Source organism: Lissotriton helveticus, chromosome 10 (assembly GCF_964261635.1).
Source record: "Lissotriton helveticus chromosome 10, aLisHel1.1, whole genome shotgun sequence".
In the NCBI taxonomy this organism is placed as follows: Eukaryota; Metazoa; Chordata; class Amphibia; order Caudata; family Salamandridae; genus Lissotriton; species Lissotriton helveticus.
The window spans coordinates 93,204,299-93,223,056 of record NC_136071.1 but is presented as its reverse complement, the minus strand read 5'-3'; the positions used below and the strand labels follow the sequence as shown (position 1 = coordinate 93,223,056).

At 44.5% G+C, this 18,758-nt stretch overlaps 1 protein-coding gene across 1 annotated transcript in view; it reads right to left on the bottom strand.

The window, feature by feature from the left end:
- Positions 1 to 18,758, bottom strand: part of CASKIN1 (CASK interacting protein 1) — a 776,040-nt gene that overhangs the window by 378,943 nt on the left and 378,339 nt on the right. The window contains exon 2 of the mRNA XM_078664842.1: positions 7,398 to 7,449. Within this exon, the coding sequence (XP_078520968.1) occupies positions 7,398 to 7,449 (52 nt within the window). The remainder of the gene's footprint in view (positions 1 to 7,397; positions 7,450 to 18,758) is intronic.

Sequence of the window (18,758 nt, the reverse complement as noted above, 5' to 3'; positions counted from 1 at the left end):
CTGTTTACCATGTAAATTATAAAACAAACCTCTCATAAAATATGATGAAGTCAAATCACAAATCCAAAAACTGCATTTGTTTCACATGTGGGACCTTTGACAATAATACGTCCATTATAGCACTGCAAGTAGTTATTAAAAGTGATCATTTTGAAACATGAACTTAGAACCATACTGCCCATGTCCCCACCCTGGCGATAGTGCCGTTAGTGACCTAAGAAGCAGGACAGTGGTCTCAAACACTGAGTGTGGCCCAGATTCTAGTAGATAAAACAACATGATAGTTTATACATTTTTGTTTTTTACTTACCGCTCCAGGATTGGCGTCAGACATATTGAAGCGTTAAACAAAATAAAGAAAAAGAAATGGTGGCCACCTCAGGCCATATGCGTAAACATGCGCATGTTTTTGTCATCAAGCATGGCCGCCATAGCGTCATGACGCGTAGGCAGGTAGGCTTGATGATGCTTGTGTGCCTACATGCCATTGTGCTTTTTTGCTAATGCTGAACAGCATCAGCAATAGCATTTTTTTCTCATTTTGCCAATGCTAAACAGCTTTGACAAAGGCAATAGGTCTGCATTGGCAGCCAAAAGGCAAGAAATATTGGTTTTGCCAATGCGTGTCTTCTTTCTTCCCTTTATGTACTTGCACACTGGCTCTTCAGCTTCTGGCTCTTCACCAAATTTGATTTATAACCTTCTTGGCAGTGGAGACAATACATTTACACAAAGCCAATTTATTTTATGTATACAGGAAACAAAGGTTTATATGAAAAAGTTTGAGTCCCTAAAATTAGGCTGTCCCACATGGGGGCCAGCTCCTTTTCCTACTTGGGCCCTACCCTATGGAATACCCTTCCTCTACCTCTCTGCATGCAACCTAACCTTCTTGCATTCCGCAGATCCTTGAAAACATGGCTCTTCAGCCAATAGGCTGCTCTATTCCTGGCTGTTCCTGTGCAGCGCCGGGAAACCCTTTTGGGTAGCTGTGCGCTGATATACAAATTAAAAAAAATAATAATAATAAAAAATAAATATCTAGAAGTCCTATAAGTGCTGTTTTCTCACTGTGGCACTCCTTAGAACATTAGGGCATAAGTCTGACCCATGGGTGCAAGGGAGGTTGGGCGGTAGCCCTGCAGACTTCGAACAGCCTCATTGAAGTCCATTTCTTGCTTTTTTAGATCCATGAAAAGGCCTCAAACCTACAAGAATTTGAACGGATCCAAAATAGATCACACTGTGTTCAAAACGAGACTTCCAGATTTGAAGCCTGTCAAAGGAATGTCTCCTCGAGACTCCCCTTACATATTTCCTCTTTGCTTCTTGGGGCCAAATTGAGACTCATATAAATCAGGTTGGTCGTGCCGTTTCCTGAATTGCTCTCATGCTAAATCTAGGTGAAATTTGCTAAATTCGCACATTTCGCGTTATACGGACTTTGCAAAAAATCTTGAAATGTTGCATTATAATATTTGCATATTTTTTTAGCAAGCATGCCCATTACATACAATTAATGCAAGATAGCAGCTGGATAATTGTTTTTCACAGAAAATATGTCAATGCAAAACACACCTCCTATGTACAATATTCGTATTTTACATACACATTTACTGCAATCATATTTATTTATTTATTGATAAAGCTATTTATTATTTAGTATCTTTTGATTTGAAATATATACCTTTACTGCACAAAAGGGCACATACGGGAACAATTAAATCTCATTTGCAATTCTATTTTTTAGATAAATGTTTGGGGATTAAAAAACCCTCTGAAATTGCTTTGGTGGCTGGCACAGCGGCTGTAATGTGATATTTCATAAAATGATTTCCCTTGATTCTCATCCCATATCCCATCCTGCGCCCTTAGCCATCTAAAAATCAAAATGCTTTTTAAACTTCATAGAGACAGCATTGATGGAAAGCGTAAAAATGCTTAAAATAATGTGAATCACTTGATAATTACTCTGGGCACGTTCCACTGGGTTTTTAGGTCATCTGCACCCTTTTCATAAATGGCCACACTATATGCAAATTAGTCTTGGCCCCATTCAACAGGGACAGACCTGTCTGCACTCAGTAGCGGCTGCTTCCGAACGCGGGTGGTGGGGTGGGGGGAAGAAGCAGGGGCAATAAAAATAGATAAAAGGGATTACCTGGGTGCCGTCGGCCGCCACCTCTCCTCAGTCGTCTTCTCCGGCCGATGGCCAAGAAGCAAACAGCCTCCCAGAAACCCCTAGCCAATCATGACACTGCCTTACAGCAGCGTTGTGTTTGGTCTGAGCGTTGTTGTTCGTCGCTCAGAGAGGGAAAGGGAGCCTTTGCATGTTCTCCACCAGGTCTGTGCAATACAGCCGGTGGAGAACATGCTTAGTGCGCATGACTGTTTGGCCAGCCCAAGACATCCGGCCAACCTGTCATGCGCACTTACAAAGTGTCTACCACTCCTACCCAGCTCTCAACAGCCCTGCCCTGCATCGACCCCAACTACCTGAGCCAGTACGGTAAAATAAAATGATAATAACGCTGTGTTATAATTTTTTTTTTCCCCTTTAAACTGCTCAGTGGGGTGACGCTCATCCACCTTAGTGGAGGAGCCGCCGGTGTATGCACGGCAGGGTCACGCCCTCTCTGAATGGAAACACAAGCACTCCAGAGATATTTTGACCTTGCTGAGCCTCATCAGTGAGGCGAAGAACAGATGAAATGAAGTGGCACCTTGAGGAATTCCAAAGTGCTAGGATTATTTTCAGCATCACCACTCATTATTTTATTTTTATTTTTAGTTTCAAAAACCTTTATTTCACATCGCATAGAATACACAGCTGTGAAGCCACAACCATCACCACTCATTATTGTTGCACTATTTACATGCATCTTATTAGTGACAGGGACACACGCAGCCCAGAATTTTTGAACGCTGTAAAATAGGGGCTCAACCTACACATTACTGAGGAGTCCCAACAAGGGTTAAAAAACAAACTGGGTTACTTGGGTTACCGTTCACAGCAGACATGGTCTCGCAGTTAGAACCAGACAGACTTAGGGGGTCATTAGGATGACGGGCGGACTTTGTCTGCCCGCCATCCTGTCGGAATTCGGGACCGCCCACCATAAGGGTGGGGGTCCCGTGGGGGGTATTAGGATGTGCCCACCACAGTGGCGGGCACATCCCGCATTTTTAGCATTGTGGCGGGCGGTGCTCTCTGCACCGCCCGCCACAATGCTAAAAATGCATTTCAGCATTTGCATTAACAAAGCGGCAGGCACCGCGCGGTGCCTGCTGCTTTGTTAATGCACCCCCACCTATACTTCACTCTGGGGGCCCGCAGGGGGCCCCCAGAGTGAAGACCGCATGCCTTTCCGTGGCGGCAACGCCGCTGCGGAAAGATACCTAAAGACAACCATCATAATATGGCTGGCGGTGTCTGATAGACACCGCCACCATATTATTCCTTTTCTGCCCCGGCCGCAAGGCGACCAGGGCGGAAAAAAACGGCGGACGGTCTTTCCGTCTGCCGAGGTCCCTCCCGCCATACTAATATGGCGGGGGGGGGGAAACGAGTGTGGATGTCGGGCGGATTGCCCCCGCCAGGCTGGCGGGGGCTACCGCCAGCCTGGCGGGGGCAATCCGGCCGACATCATAATGGGCCCCTTAGTGAGGCTACAGCTATACGGATTTAAGTTTCAAGGGTCCCTTTCTATAATTGAGCTAAAATTTGAATTAAGAATACCTGGAAGCAACATTTAAAGTGGGCATCATTCAAATATCTCCATCCATCAATCTTTACGTATTAAATTTGACTTCTAGGAATACAGAACAGTGTTCCACACCACAGCTTCAGACCTTACTGTACCTTACAGTATCCAGCTGCACATAAGCAATAAGGTTCAGTAAAACTGAACAACTGCCTGGGGTCACTTGCGTTCCCAACCAGAGTAGACTTGTTCTCATGGTATTGACTACCCTGTCCCTTTTGGGACAGTATCAAGAATAGTTTCTATATGGTTAACACACTTCTTTAATGGTACCAAAAGCAACAAAACAATGGAATGGAGTGTTACCCACAAACATCATCAGTGGCTATGACAATTCAGACATCTCGATCCATTTCCCTTTTACTCTGTACTGCTCACAGGGCTTAAACAAATAAATGTTATAGCCCCAGCAAGCTCCATTGACTGGGAACCTTTTTAGTTAAAAGGATAATATTACTTACCGACATCTGTTCCTGGCATGTAGAGCTGTAGGTTCACATGCTTTGCATACTCCTGCCATCTAGATTTGACTAATCATATGAAGTGGAGATGGTTGTTTGTGGATCTTATGTTTGTGGGTCGAGAATTCCATAGTTTGGCTGCTTGAACAGAGAAAGCTGTTCCCCTCATGTTTTTTTCTTGTATGTAAGAATTATAAGGTGTTGAGCCACTCTTGAGCGTAGATTCCTTTGATGTGTGTATTTGTTGATGTTATTTTCCTGATGAAGAGTAGTTTTTTGCTATATATTGCTTTGCGTGTGATGCAAAGCAGCTTCAAGGAGGATCTTATTGCAACCAGTATCTAGGGTAGCATTCTCAAAGCAGGGGAGATGTGTGCTTGTGGCGTTACATGTAGGAGGAATCTAGCTGCAGCGTTCTGAATTCGTTGTAGTCTTCTCATAGTTGACAAAGTTGAGCCGTGATACAGACCATTAGCATAGTCCAGTTTTGCTAGGAAAAGAGAGATGGTAGCTTGAACCTTGTGTGAGAATCCTAGGTGCGGGAAAATGTGTTGCAGTGTTTTCTTTGTGAGAAAGCCTGCCTTGGCTTCCTTATCCACTGGTGGATTCATAGACAGTTTGGCATCCAAGGAAATTCCAAGTTTTTTTAGCTCCTTAGATATTTTAGGAGGTGGTCCTTGATCATCAGGCCAGCACAGAGACCAGGCAATTCACCACACATTTCCCAAAGTTTGTTACTCTTTTTCTCATATTGTGGGGACCAAAAATGAGGAATGTATTTTAACTATGGGCATATCAATAAATAAAGATAAACCTGAATGATTTCTTCTATCTCTAGTCACTGGACCACTGCACAGCATTTGCATTTTCCTAAAGAATCTCATGGGCTACTTAGATGTAGTCACTTGTCCACATTACTTCAAGATTTCATAATTCCCAGAGATCCTACATTCTGTCAAGGTTACATCCTGAGTGCATGGCTTAACATTTATTCCATGTAACCCTTGAACCAATTGCACTAGCCACAGTATATAGGTGTGCTAGACCTTCTCAAAGTTTCATGATTTTTTATGATGTTTAAGATTTCCCACATTTGGATCAGCAAAAAATTTCATGTATATCATTAATAAACACGTTCGGTAACACTAGTAATATGAGTCTTGTACTCTGCCATTAAGGACTCCACTGTAGCCTTTCTATCTGTAGGTGCTTCATTTACCGTTAGATATGGACTGCCCTCAGCTGTAACTCATTTTTGATCTACATCTCCTCCTTCACATCCCAGCCAAATATTTCCAGTTTCTTGCTAGTTTCTTGGGTGATAAATAATGAAATGTGTCACTGTGGTTCAAGTAGGACAGGCCAGACAGGCTCTTTTTATCCAGTATAACTGTATTATTGTCAAGGATGTTAATCGGTTTACTTTGCTAAAATTGTTTTTTTCTAAAGCAAAGTGGACTTGATTTTACATGATGTGTGTGAATTCATGGAAAACGAAAACTGAGAAACTATGTTGAAGGAAACCAAATCATTGAAAACCAATTTTAAGGAAAGAGAATTTTAAGAAAATACAAAAAAACGAAAACTAAAGGAAACATTTTAAAGGAAAGATCATTTTAAGAAGAAATCCAAATTGCATTAAACTTGGTTGGAGTTTAGGAGCACTGTGGTGTTTTGCGTTAAAGGATGGGTAATGTTTAAATTGATGAGGGTTTATTAGGGAGCAGGAATAATTGGAGTTTGGACATAGAAAGATTTTTTTAGGGTTTAGAGATGGGTGATGGGAAGGGGTGGTGAGTGGTTTTAGGGTTCATACATGAGTGATGTTTAGGTGTGCAAGGTGTTTTTAGGTTTCAGGGATGGGTGGAGTGTAACGGTGTTGAGGGGTTTTAGGGTTCATCGGTGGGCAGAGTTTAGGGCTGGTGAGGGTTTTTAAGGTTCAATTATGGGTAGTGGCAGGGATGGTAAAATATTTTAGGGTTCAGGATGGGGTGGAGTTTAGGGTGGCAAGGGTTTTAAGGGTAAAGGGATGGGTGGGGTTTAGATGCAGAAAGGGTATTATGGGCTATGGATGGCTGGTGTCTAAGGATGACATGGGTTTTTTAGGGTTCCCGGATGGGTGGAGTTTGAGTGTGCTGAGATGTTTTAAGTGGTATGGGATGGGTGGGTTTAGGCATTGAAAGGGGCTTTTAGGGTTTAGGAATGGGTGAAGTTAGGGGTAGCGAGTGATTTATGGTTCAGGGATGGTGGATTTTGGGGGTAGAAAGGTTTTTTTGGCTTCAGGGATGAGCGTAGTTTAGGTGTTGTGAGAGGTTTTAAGATGCACGGATTGGTGGTGTTTAGGGGTTGGGAAGGGTCAGTGTGGATGGTGTTTACGGTTGGTGATGGGCCAGCGAATTAGAAGCATCCAAAGTAATTATTTGACAATGTAAAGTATATAAATATGAAATAATGTACTGAAATCAATATCTCTGACAAACCTGTTTCTGAAAGTAAGACCTGCAACCATTCCATTTACACTTAAAAAAAATAAGCATTCAAAAGCCAATGTCGATCGAAAAGACATTCTATTAATTGGTTTCTATGAAAAGGTAAATGCCATTCATTCTGATAATTTCCATTAAACAGTTTAGATGAAGTGGTTTCTCAGTAATGAAATAGTTTTTCTATGAAATTACATGAAACAGTTTTTACAATGTTCTATTCATGTAGGCTCTTTCTTACGCTTTTCACCCTTTACTCTGCCACTGCCTTCTGCAAAGTCCGAAGTGTCATGAAACAAATAACATTGCAGGTTTACTCTGTAATCTCCCCGCTATGCACATTTATGAATGGTAACTTTCTCTCTATTTTGTCTGCACCTCTATTTGGCAACGGCAAAATTCACTAAGGTATCATAATAAGTGGTATTGAGGTCCAAGCAAAGGTTCGGATCTCTTCTCCCAAATACAAAATATTAAGCAAGATGAATTTTTGAGTCAAGAGAAAAAATACACAATGGCCAAGTTTTTAATTGGCTGAGTGACAGGTCTATTCTCTAAGCATGATCAGTCCCTCTGCCCTAGAGAAAGTTGTTCTATTTTGTATTATCAATTAACCTTAAATAAATACATGAATAAATAAATGAAAATGTACATAAAAACAATCATAAATAAATAAATAAATAACATACCCATCAGTGTCTTGGAAGTTGACATTTACTCTCTTGGCTGAACCGAGGAGCTCTGCAAAAGCAATGGAGAAAGAGAAAAATGTGTCAAACCATCTCTGGATGCTTTGCCAAAAATAACACTGGGCACAGATACACTGACACAGTCTGTTTTAATCACACACTGAATAGAAACCATGAACTGACATTTTGGGTTCAGAGGTAGAATGTATCATAGTAACGCAAGGAAACACATTTGGACTTTGTTGAGTTTCATGATGTAGGTGAAATAAGTCAACCATACATAGACAGACAAGGTAGGAGGCAGGGGCGTAGTTTTCATTGGTGCAGAGTCCTGGGTCACCCACTGAACTCTTATTATTGCTGTTTTTAAATAATTCAAACAGCAGCCAGAGAGCCCATTTCCTTTATTGCATTAGACAGACCCTCCAGGATATCGCGATTTCGCGATTTGCAAAAAAATCGCGAAATTTGCATCTTTGTGCAAATCCCGCGATTTTTGGCAAACCGGCCGCGAAATCCGCCGTTTTTCGATTGGACGACAGCCAATACGTCCTCCTCGTCTTCTAAATTGAATTTAGCAGCTTGGGGACTGGCTAGCAAAGCAACAATGTAAACAGTGAGAGCGCCGTCGCGAGCGGGTGGTTGTGGGACGGAGTTTGCACTGGTAATGGCAGACAGAGCTCAACTCGACGTGGTAAATTAAAAAAAAAACGAAATGGAAATACAGATACTGCCCGGAGCTGATGGCGGCCGATGGAACCCGTATTAATTGCTGGGAGTCATTCATGCCCGGAGTCCGGATGATGTTTGCCACGAAATTCGTTGTGGCCACGAGGTGGGCCGCTGGCTGCGCCACTCTCGCCTTGCACAGTGAGCAAGTGTTTTTCAAGTAACTGCTTTGCAAATCGATGTTATAGGGAAGCACACCAAGCAGCAGGGATCATGGCAGAGAGAGGCACTTGATCCGCTGTAAGCATGTAGGCTCCTAGGGCCCCTGACAGGGGGGTGGGGGGCGCTGGCAGATGGATGGTGCATCCGATCAGCAGTAGGAGTGCCTGAGATTAATTAGTGTGTGTTTGGAGTGCAGCAGTTCGGGTAACGGGCGAAAGTAGGAGGGGGTCCAAGAGGCCCAACAGTAAAGTCACCCTTACTTAGCCTCTCCGCGTTCAGATGGACACCAAGGGTGCAGGGGCTTGACCCACCGTAAGTATAGGCCGATCGGAGGCGCTGCAGGTGGTAGATGGATGGAGCATTGGCCAGGCAGTACGGCATTCTTTGAGAAGATGGGAGGGAGCTGGGCCGGGTCAGTAGCAGGGAAAACAGCATTGAGCTGAAAACTGTAGATGCAGTTAGAGTCTGCCTCCTTAGGGTACAGATCCAAAGGGGTTAAGCACAGCAACAAACGCACTGCAGCGATTTAGATTTAAACAACGATAGTCCCCTGTCCAAATTACTCAGATGGAGCAACGTTTGTAAAGATGCAGCAGGTTTGCACACGGACGTTGTCACACATCACCAGTGTGCACAGCTGTTCTGTGTTCACGTTGCTGCATTTGATTTGACCTGAGTTTTGACCGACGCCTTGCAGACTCATCCCCGGCGGCCACCCGGGTCTTCTTGCGGATCGGTGGTATTGTACCCACATCCTTTTGCACATTTGCAGGCCTTGGTGAGGGGCACAGACCTCATGTCAGCCAATATCCCACGCTCACCGATATATCTGCCATATTCCAATGGCACCAGTCAGGTTCCTTGCCCTAGGCAACTTTAAGCAACAATAAAAATGCCAAGAAAACAGCAAATCTGGTGATTAATGGACCGCCTGGGTATCGTCAGAGTTTTGTCTAGTGGAAATTTTACACAGAGTAAAGGTTAATATGCTTGCTGCTAAGCACGAGTAACGTGCAGATCACATAAATGCATATAATTTAAATAGTTCAGTGCCTTACTGCTTTTGTTGGAGAGATCCTTTTAATAGTTGAAATGTATAAATTAAAATCCTAATGTAGCACAGTGAGCTATAAACTGTTATGAAACAGCTGCATGCAAACTGCAAGGTATAGGTTTAAGAGTTGATTTCTCCCCAGACTTTCATTATCATAATGTTGCAAAATGGTAATTTGGGTAGAAATCAATTCTTATTAGTAAAGAGAACCCCCAACCATAGTGGCATATTTTAAATTCTGCTACTTCAGATCAAGCACTCTTATACTATGCCTAGTATAAATGACAAATGACCTATGACTCCTTTCCTACACCTCTTATGTAACATTTCCTATACACTGCTTTACACACATATAACTCATTGTCTCTGTGTGATGTAAAGTGCTCTGACACCCTACACTGGTATGAGTAGCTCTAAAAAACAAAACAAAAGCTTGTGAGCGAGAATGGTTATGGAGACTTGTGGGTCACTGTTAAAGGGTGGTATATTGCAATCGTCTACATTGCTTGATTTTTGCTCGGGAGAAAGGGTCACTCATAGTTGTTGAAATGTCACTCATAATTACACTAATATTTTTGAAAATGTCACACATAGCAATCTGAAACCTTGGCAGCTATGATTAGAGCGCTGGAGCTGCGGTCGTAGAAGTTGTGGTGGCAGCCGAGTAGGATTCGACATTGGCTATTTTGAAGGTGCTCGTTCTGTTTGCCGTCCCCCCCCTACTTTCCCCCTCGCCTCCTGTGGGTAAAGGACTGTGCTGTGCACGTAGTTCTTCTCCAATAATGCCACCACAGGGTAACACATTTTGAAAAGTGAGCCAGGAAAAATATGTCGGAGCTGAAAGTTGGGGAAGGTAGTTGCAAAGTAAGATGCACTTCGGAACCTAAAAGAAATTAGTATGGTTAGTGTTTTAGACAAGACTGTGCTTCCGTAGAGCCGCATACACGTTAAACATGCCAGTTTCACAGTGGAATACCCTGCTGAATCAGTTTACATTGATTTAAGGCTGAAAAGGAATGATTACGAATAAAATACAGTGCCGCAATAATGCCGCTAAATTTCCACTTTTGTGCCACTAAATTTCCATTTTTGTGCCGCTAAATTTGACAATCTATGCCGCTATATCCTGGGGGGTCTGATTAGAGCCCATGACACACAAGCTACACTACTAGTGTCTAATTTGAGCCGGTGGTTTCTAGTGCTCGACACCAGTACTTAATTGTCAACACCAGTGCTTATGACAGTCTGCCACATGGTGGCACTGTCTGTCTATTTTCAAGCTGATCACAACAACAGTTGTTTATTAATTTGTATACAATGTAAATGACTAATACCTGCCACACAAGTCATTCTTATAGCTTTAGCGGTGTGGAATAGCATGACCTGTCACACTTATAGGAGCGTGATGGTTAGTAGTTGTGCTGGTATTGTCATTGGCAGCGCTGGCATGGGCAATGGGTGGAGCAAGCAGCAGTGGCCTCCTGACATGGGCCCTTGGCACGTATTGTTTTGCAAACTAAGCACTGTACACTACTGCCAGGAGGGAAGGAAATGGGTGGGAAGAGATGAAATGTAGAGCCCGATTGCTACTGCTAGCATGTAGCGACACCATTTTTAAAAATACTTTATTGAGACATTCAAGTCCATTAAAGAGCAAAAATAAAAAATACGAAGAAGTATACATGCATAAAATTTTGTTTAAAGATGACATTTGTGCAAGGAAACAACCACATTTTGCGCAGAGCAATCAATGCCTGTAAAGCATAAGATGGAATGGACTTGTAGTATAATATCTTTAAGATTCAGCAAGCTATTCTAAAGTTTTTTTGCTTGAGATTGCGACAAAAGCAAGTAACAGCCTATACCCCTTAATTGCGTATGTATTTGCACCAGAGATTTTGACCGACTCATAACATTTTTATGTCCTAAAAATTGATTGATCTTGTTTACAGTATTGATCTAGGTGGCAATTTACAAAGGTTCAGAGCTTTTTGAATAAAAGGTAATTGCCCAAGAGATGTGGCTACACCACTGGTAGCTAAACCATTTACATAATGCTCACAATTGCTCAGTGTTGTATTTCACCAGCTGGTATCAAGCAACATTGGAGCACGCTGCTCAGCTCCTATCTGTGCCCACCCCTAGCTCTGATGCCAAATGCCAACATAATGGAGATGAGGCTTCACAGTGAAATCCACTTAGGATAAGGCCAGAGTTTAAATTGTCTTATGTTCTACATTTTTCTGTGGCATCAGCAGGCTCCAGAGTGACACCAGGGGTGGGCACCCCCCCTGTGCATTGAACCCATGCCATACATTGCTCCATAAATGTGCCTGACCGGCATGATGTAGGTGAGTGGCAAAGGTGACCACTTCACCTCTTTTAGGGCTCACCTCATACTGTAAAATGTGTATACACAGCCCCAATTAGTGTAAAATCCCAAACATTTTTAAAACAGGGCTACATACGCTGGTATTCCCCCATCCTCTATCACAAAACAAAGCTCTACTTTATAAAGGAGTACAACCTTTGCTATTTACAAATAAAAGAACAGAAGAGATGCCAAGTTGAGACTAACCGCACTGTTAGTTACAGGTGAGTTTCAGTTATGCCTTTTAGGTGAACAGTGCTGTGGTGTGCCCTCTTTCTCACATAAATGTCTGTCACTGGCTGCTGTACCACAGACTCTCTGACAAGGAAGGGGGTGGTGGATGTCAAGAACTACAGACCTAGGGACAAAAAAGAGCAATGAACTTGTTCGAGTTGAGGTACAAAAAGAATACTTGCAAGTGCTGGGTTGGAAAGTCTCATTAATGTTGCATCTCAGAAGCTCCAGGCAGAAGACAGTACTAACAACCCCCAGGGTAATGCATGGATCAAAGGTAGGTTCAGTCATTGATCAAAGGCATTCCCAGGCTACCAAATGCTCTGTGGTTGCCAACCGAATGCTCTTTATGTGCCAAATAAAAATGACTATGTTCTCCTTAGCAGTGCTTAGTGTGTAAAAATGAAACTGCCAGCGCTCAAGGTATTCCACTTCTACTGCACCCCACAGCTCCTGCCACTGCTACCGAATGGCAGTGCCACTGCTACCGAATGGCAGTGCCAGCATTTCCTAATTACTATCACACTTAAACAAGTGTGACATTTTGTAGTACTGCAGGTCATCGCAGGCTGTAGGTATGGCCTGGAAGTGCACGTTTTTATCATTTTTCAATACTATGTATTGCAAGATATCGGTGCTGGTGTTTAAAATTAAGTGCTGTGCACCAGAAAACACCGACACAAATTAAGCACTGCACCTTAGACTGAGTATTGGGATTCCCAGCCAGATTTTCGAATTCTACTGTCTGGTATTTAATGCCCAAGCAATAAAATGTACAATCAGTTCCTTCCATGTAATGATGACGTACAGCTCATGCAGTCTTCTCCTATAAACTTATTTATAGAGATCACACCTCCTTCTACAGACCACCTCTTCTATGAAAGACTGCACGCTTCCTACAACCCGTGTTCCATTCGACCAGACATATTTTCTGAAATAAACGCGCCCCCACACTCAATAAATCACAAATCCTACCACCAACAAGCAGGGCAGACACTTTACCCAAAACCCCATCTCTAGCTTGAACCAGACCCCATATCCACCAGTAACTTACAGGCATGGCCCGTGACGGGCGGTGACGTGGGGCGGGGAGGGGCAGGGTGGGGGGTTGTCCAGTGCTTAATTAGTAAAGCAAAAGAAAAAAAGACAATAAGTACATAGGCCACGGTTTTTCTTAAGACCATAGTACTTTGGCTACTGAATGCAGGGGGTGTGATTACCAAGACTTTCTAGTCTTCATTCCACCTCATACCTCTTTCTTCCACCACCCTACATTTCCAGTCACTTTATCTCGCTTCAAACTTGCCTATCTTTCACTGTTTTCTAGTTTTCTTGTCTTCCTTCATTTCTGCCCTTCTACCTCTTACTCTGAATTAAAGTCTGCACATGAAAAATAATTCCTGTACCCAGAAATGAATGTCATTGCTCACCACCGGCACAAATTAAGTAAGCACATCTTCTACTATCGCTAAACTGCACCGATTCCAGTACAGCACTCAATAGATGTCATGCCTTACATGTGGATGATATTGTCTTTTCTATGAGTTTGTCTCATTAAAGTACCCAGTTCCAAATAGACCTCTTGTGGCCTTCTCAAGTCAGCCATTGTGGCCGCTACTGTCTTGTTTATTGATCTGGTGGTGGCCAGAAGTGAACAAGGATCAAGATTCCTCCCATTGAATAAGGAACATATAATGAGACCATGACAAGAAATGCCTTCCTGTGCCACAATAATGTCAAAACCATTGTTTGCATCTCTGTGAAAGGGCCAGTGTGTGACCCCAGCAGCCGGGCACCCTTGGGAGACCTTCTGCGGCAGCAGGCTACATGTCCATGCCAGGTCATTTTCAAAACTTTATTTGTTGAAGCTCCTACAGCTCCAGGCTTCGAGCGAGTCATTTAATTTAATAATGCCACTCATTTTTGCCTCCCAGGAGAAGTAAAACGGTTGTATGACATTACAACGCGGGCTTTTACCCCGCGTGCCATTAAGACGCTGTTTTTACAACGCAAGTCGTTACAACAACTTGCGCTGTAAGTGCTGGATAGTGGAATAGTTAATTGAGTTTATTAGGTGAGCCAGATGTTATCACGCATCACACCGGTAGGTGGAAAAAGGGAAGGTGGAAGTTCTAGAATGCAATCTAACAAAAGATGCTCTTGAGCCCCTGGAGAGCGCGCAAGATGGATATAGAATTTACTAAGTGATGGAAGTTCCACATGTGTAGGGTCGTCACCTGCCGCTACTTTAGAAGTACCCATTATGGGGGTGAGTCGCTGCACACATGGCTGCCATGATTGAAGGGAGAATTGATTATGCCAGCTGCAACTACCTGGGTGTTTTTGCATTTGTCACCCCGAGTGGGATGGGTACGCTCAGACGTGAGTCCCATGCTCTCCACACCACTGGAGTCAAGCTATCCTGGCTGAAGACGGCTGATAGCCATAAACCGGTCCTAGGATGCTTGATTCCGGTCCAGGAAAGACATGGCTTGGCAGTTCGGGCTGGACTGTTCCCATGAGGCACAGAGTCAAGGCTGATTTGCATATGGCCATGTCTGAACTGGGGTGGTGTGGAGTGCAAAAAAACGATGGATTTAGGCCCAGATCTCTGTACTGGGGTGAATGTATGACATTGTTCTGCATTCTGTCCGTCAACTGTTATTTTTGCATTTGTCACCCCGAGTGGGATGGGTATGCTCAGACGTGAGTCCCATGCTCTCCACACCACTGGAGTCAAGCTATCCTGGCTGAAGACGGCTGATAGCCAGAAACCGGTCTTAGGATGCTTGATTCCGGTCCAGGAAAGACATGGCTTGGCTGTTCGGGCTGGACTGTTCCCATGAGGCACAGAGTCAAGGCTGATTTGCATATGGCCATGTCTGAACTGGGGTGGTGTGGAGTACAAAAAACGATGGATTTAGGCCCAGATCTCTGTACTGGGGTGAATGTATGACATTGTTCTGCATTCTGTCCAACAACTGTTGTTTTTGCAACTACCTGGGGGTGGTTACATTCAGGTAGGGAGACGATGCCTCGTGCAAAGGTTTATCAAGCAAGTGTGGTCTCACAGAGTTCCCCATTACTGGCCTATCTATACTTCACGATGTGTCCTGCTCAATGCTTAATTTGTAAAAAAAAAAAAAAGTGAGGGGTTCTCGTCAGGAGGCAGCTTGCACCAGCCCCTTTCTCCTGTTCGTGCCACCTAAAACAGAACCAATTACGAACCATGTAAGTGGGGAGAGGGTGTGGCGTAATGGCCAGAGCTGCTGCCTTCAGAGCTGGGGAACCAGGTTCAAGTCTCTGCGTTGGCTCAACATCCTATGATTCTGGGCAAATCACTTCAACTCCCCGTGCCCACCATAAATGAATGTGTTATTGTGTCCTTAATTGGTGCTCGTGAAAAGTGCTTGTGTTGATGATTTAAGTGCTGGAGCTGAGGCACCGGAAACCACCGCCTCAAATGAAGCACTGGTCCTGCTTTTCCTCAGGCTGGCGTGCTTGCATGGTTTTTCTCACAAGTGTTAGATGTTGCAAGTGTTTTGCACGTTTGTGCTACTTTCTTTACACTTTTCTCTGGAGGAGTCTGAAACTGTATCGCACTAGTAACTTGCAAGCATTTTGTATTCAAGAGCATGCTTTGCTTAGCTTTCCTTGTACACGACTCAACAATAACACCAATTCAGTACAAAATACCTGCAAAACCTAAGATTTTCACGAGAGCCCAACTTGAGTGAACTTTGTGACCATTGCACATTTCAAGTCATTTTTGTGCATAACATGAGAGGTTTGCGAGGATAAAAAAATCCAACTTTGCATGCCCCTGGCTCATACAGTGAGACTTTGCATTTGACAAGTATTTCCAGAGTAAAGAAAATCCTGGGACTCTGCAAAGATTTTCTTTCATGCAAATATTTTCACAAGAAGAATTTGTTCCGCATAGAAGACCATCCTGGGACCTGTAGAGAGAGAGAGACGCTCCCTCAGAAGGACTGCGGATCAGAAGAATAAAGTGTCTATCATCGCTCGGTTGATGGATGGCCCGGTTGCTTTTTCTGAGCAGTGCAGATGTTCCTGCTTGGCAACTTCTTCTCAAAACTCAATTTTCTGCTTCCTAATTAGGTTTGGGAGTCTGGGGACCTCGGATGGAGCAGGGCTGCCAGCACCTCCACCATATCATTGCAGAAGAGCTTTGCTTAACCTCTGCCAGAGATTGTGTTCAAGCTTCAGCGTTTAACAAGTTTCCAGGATTTATGGCGAGGACAGGAGCCTCTCCTGGGACCTGTTACTCAAGAACAAATTTGCAAATTGTCGCTGAGCGACTTTTGGCCTGTGAGCAGAAACAGAAGAGCTAATCTTGATCTTTAGCCTCTGAAAGTGCCACAAAAGGGGAAATGTTGGGTCTGTTGGCTCTGTTGAGGAACTGAGGCCCTCATATGACCAAATTTACTTTTACTGGGTCGTATTCATGAAAAACCACCATAAAAGTACAGATGGGTACTTTCATCTTGTGCCGCATTTGTGAGTTGGCCTGATATATGATGTTTCCAATTCTGGAACCACCTTGCATCAGTCCAAATAACCCCTTATGGTGTCTGGTTGTAAGTCAACCTTGTAGACAAGCTATCTTAATGGTAGCATAGACTAAGCAGCCTTAAAGGCTTAACTCAAGAGGTCGTGTTAAGCGAGCTGTTTTACCAATCACAGTCCTGTAATATCAAATGAAAGGACACCACACAAGTATATATTATAAAAATATATGTATTTATTACTCAAAATAATCCCCAGTACTCTTTATGAATAAAGGGGCACAAGCGTTAAATCAAAAGCACAGTATAACATACAAAGTTGCACAATTATGGATGAGGACGGGGGGCCACTCAGACCATATACTAAACAAGTGGTATAAGAGATACCAATCGAACAGTGGTTAGGCCTAGGGCCTAGGGAATCGCTGGGAGCAGTCGGGACAAGCAATGCTGAAGTCGGGAAAAGCCCGCGGGATTCGGGTGCAGCGCTGAAAGCGCACGCATGCACCAATGTTAGTCAATGGTGCGTAAAAGTTACACAGAGTTTAAGGACACTTCCGCTGAACCTAGAAAGACAAAACTTTAGACACAGGCCCTAGAGGTGTGTACCAGTGTGGGAACACCGGCGTTGCAATGTTACCTCACCCACAGGAAGCGGGTGCATAGGGTCGATGTGGCGTCGGGTTTCGTCACGCAGGTTCTTGGTGCTTGAAGCTGAAGAGGCTGCAGGCGATGTGAAGGAGAAGTGTCCGGTGGGATCCAAGAGTGGATCCAAGTCGAAAAGTACCTGAAAGCAGAGGGGACAGAGTCTGGGTCACTCAGCAGTGACCAAGGTGGAACCAGGACGGAACCAGGCAATGTCGGGCGCAATCAGGTGGTTGTTGAGGAGCTTCTCTCCGCTGTCACGTGGGCTCTGGGGCATCTGCAACGTCCAGAAGCGGGTCACGATCTGTCCCACGCAGGCTCTCGCCGTCGGCGCTGTCGGCTTCAAGATTGGAGCAAACAACACTTGGCAAAAGCAATCCATGCGGAACCGGGAGATTGCTTCTCACTCGGACCAGGAGGGTCAGAGTGGGGGCTCCTTTTCAGGGGAGCTGGTGCAAATCTGGAGCAACCAGAATCACAAGTCGTATTTCAAGTTTAGTCAGTACAGGGGCCACAAGCCGGCTGGCAAGTGACCGTGCCAACGCGTTGAGCCAAAAGAAGCAGAAGGGCCCCACGCAGCACTCGTCGAGTGTAGAGGGGTGAACTTCGGTGCAAGAGTGGCTCAGGGTTGGGGCTTCTCAAACCCCGGTGTACAGCTTCGAGGGTCACTCGTGGGCTGCGCGGTCAGCGTCTCGTGGTCTTTCCAAGATGGCGTGCCCCACACTTCCGGTCGCCTCCACGGGTCTCAGCTCTGCAGGGACTGTGGATCGGGCTGTAAGAAGGCAGGCAAGCTTGATCTCGTCGATCTCTGTCGCTCGAGTTCCGGCAGGAACTGCAACAAAGCAGACGTCGAGGTGCTGGATGGTGCCTGTTTGCACAGGGTGGTCACTCCTTGACCACAAGGGAGATTCTCCAGTCTTCTACGTTGAGTAGGATGTCGATGGGTCCAGAGTTTCGTTTCTTATGTTTCATCAGGATAATCTGAAGTGCATTGGCACTGCTCCCACTCTTATTCGAATCTGGGGGGCTGGATTACCTGCTAGGTCCCCTCCTATGGGTGGGACCCAGGAAGGGGGTGGATACACCCCTTTCCTTTGATCCAGGCCGTGCTGGGTCTGGGGCTGGTGTGCCCCAGAACCGGTTTGACCGGATTATGCAAGGGGAAGCCTTGTGCTCCCCATGCAGTGTCTGGTTTCTTTCAAACCTCCCTGCTACAATCCACTATCTCCTGTCTAGGGGGGTGTGACACCTCCCTGTGACAGGAAACCTTTTGTCCCGGCCCCTTTGGCTGAGTTTCGGTCAGCTTCAGGGGGTCAGACTTGTGTCTGTAGCAGAAGCATCCATTTTGTGGATCTGAGGTCCTATTAGAAATTAACTGCATTTCAGTAAAGTAACATGTCTTCTCCCTCTAGAGGGGTGGAATGCTATCCCCGTCACCATAACTGGCGAGGGGATAGTATTCCAAATCGTATGACACCTTACACGACATGTTTTGATAAAGCCAAACCAAAGTTGCTATATAACCGCGAGGATTATAATGCACTTACGAGTATATGGTATGGCATTATCCTGAAACAGCTTAGGGAGTTGTTCCCGACAGCTGCAGACAGGCTCAGCTCATGCTAGAGCTGCATCTC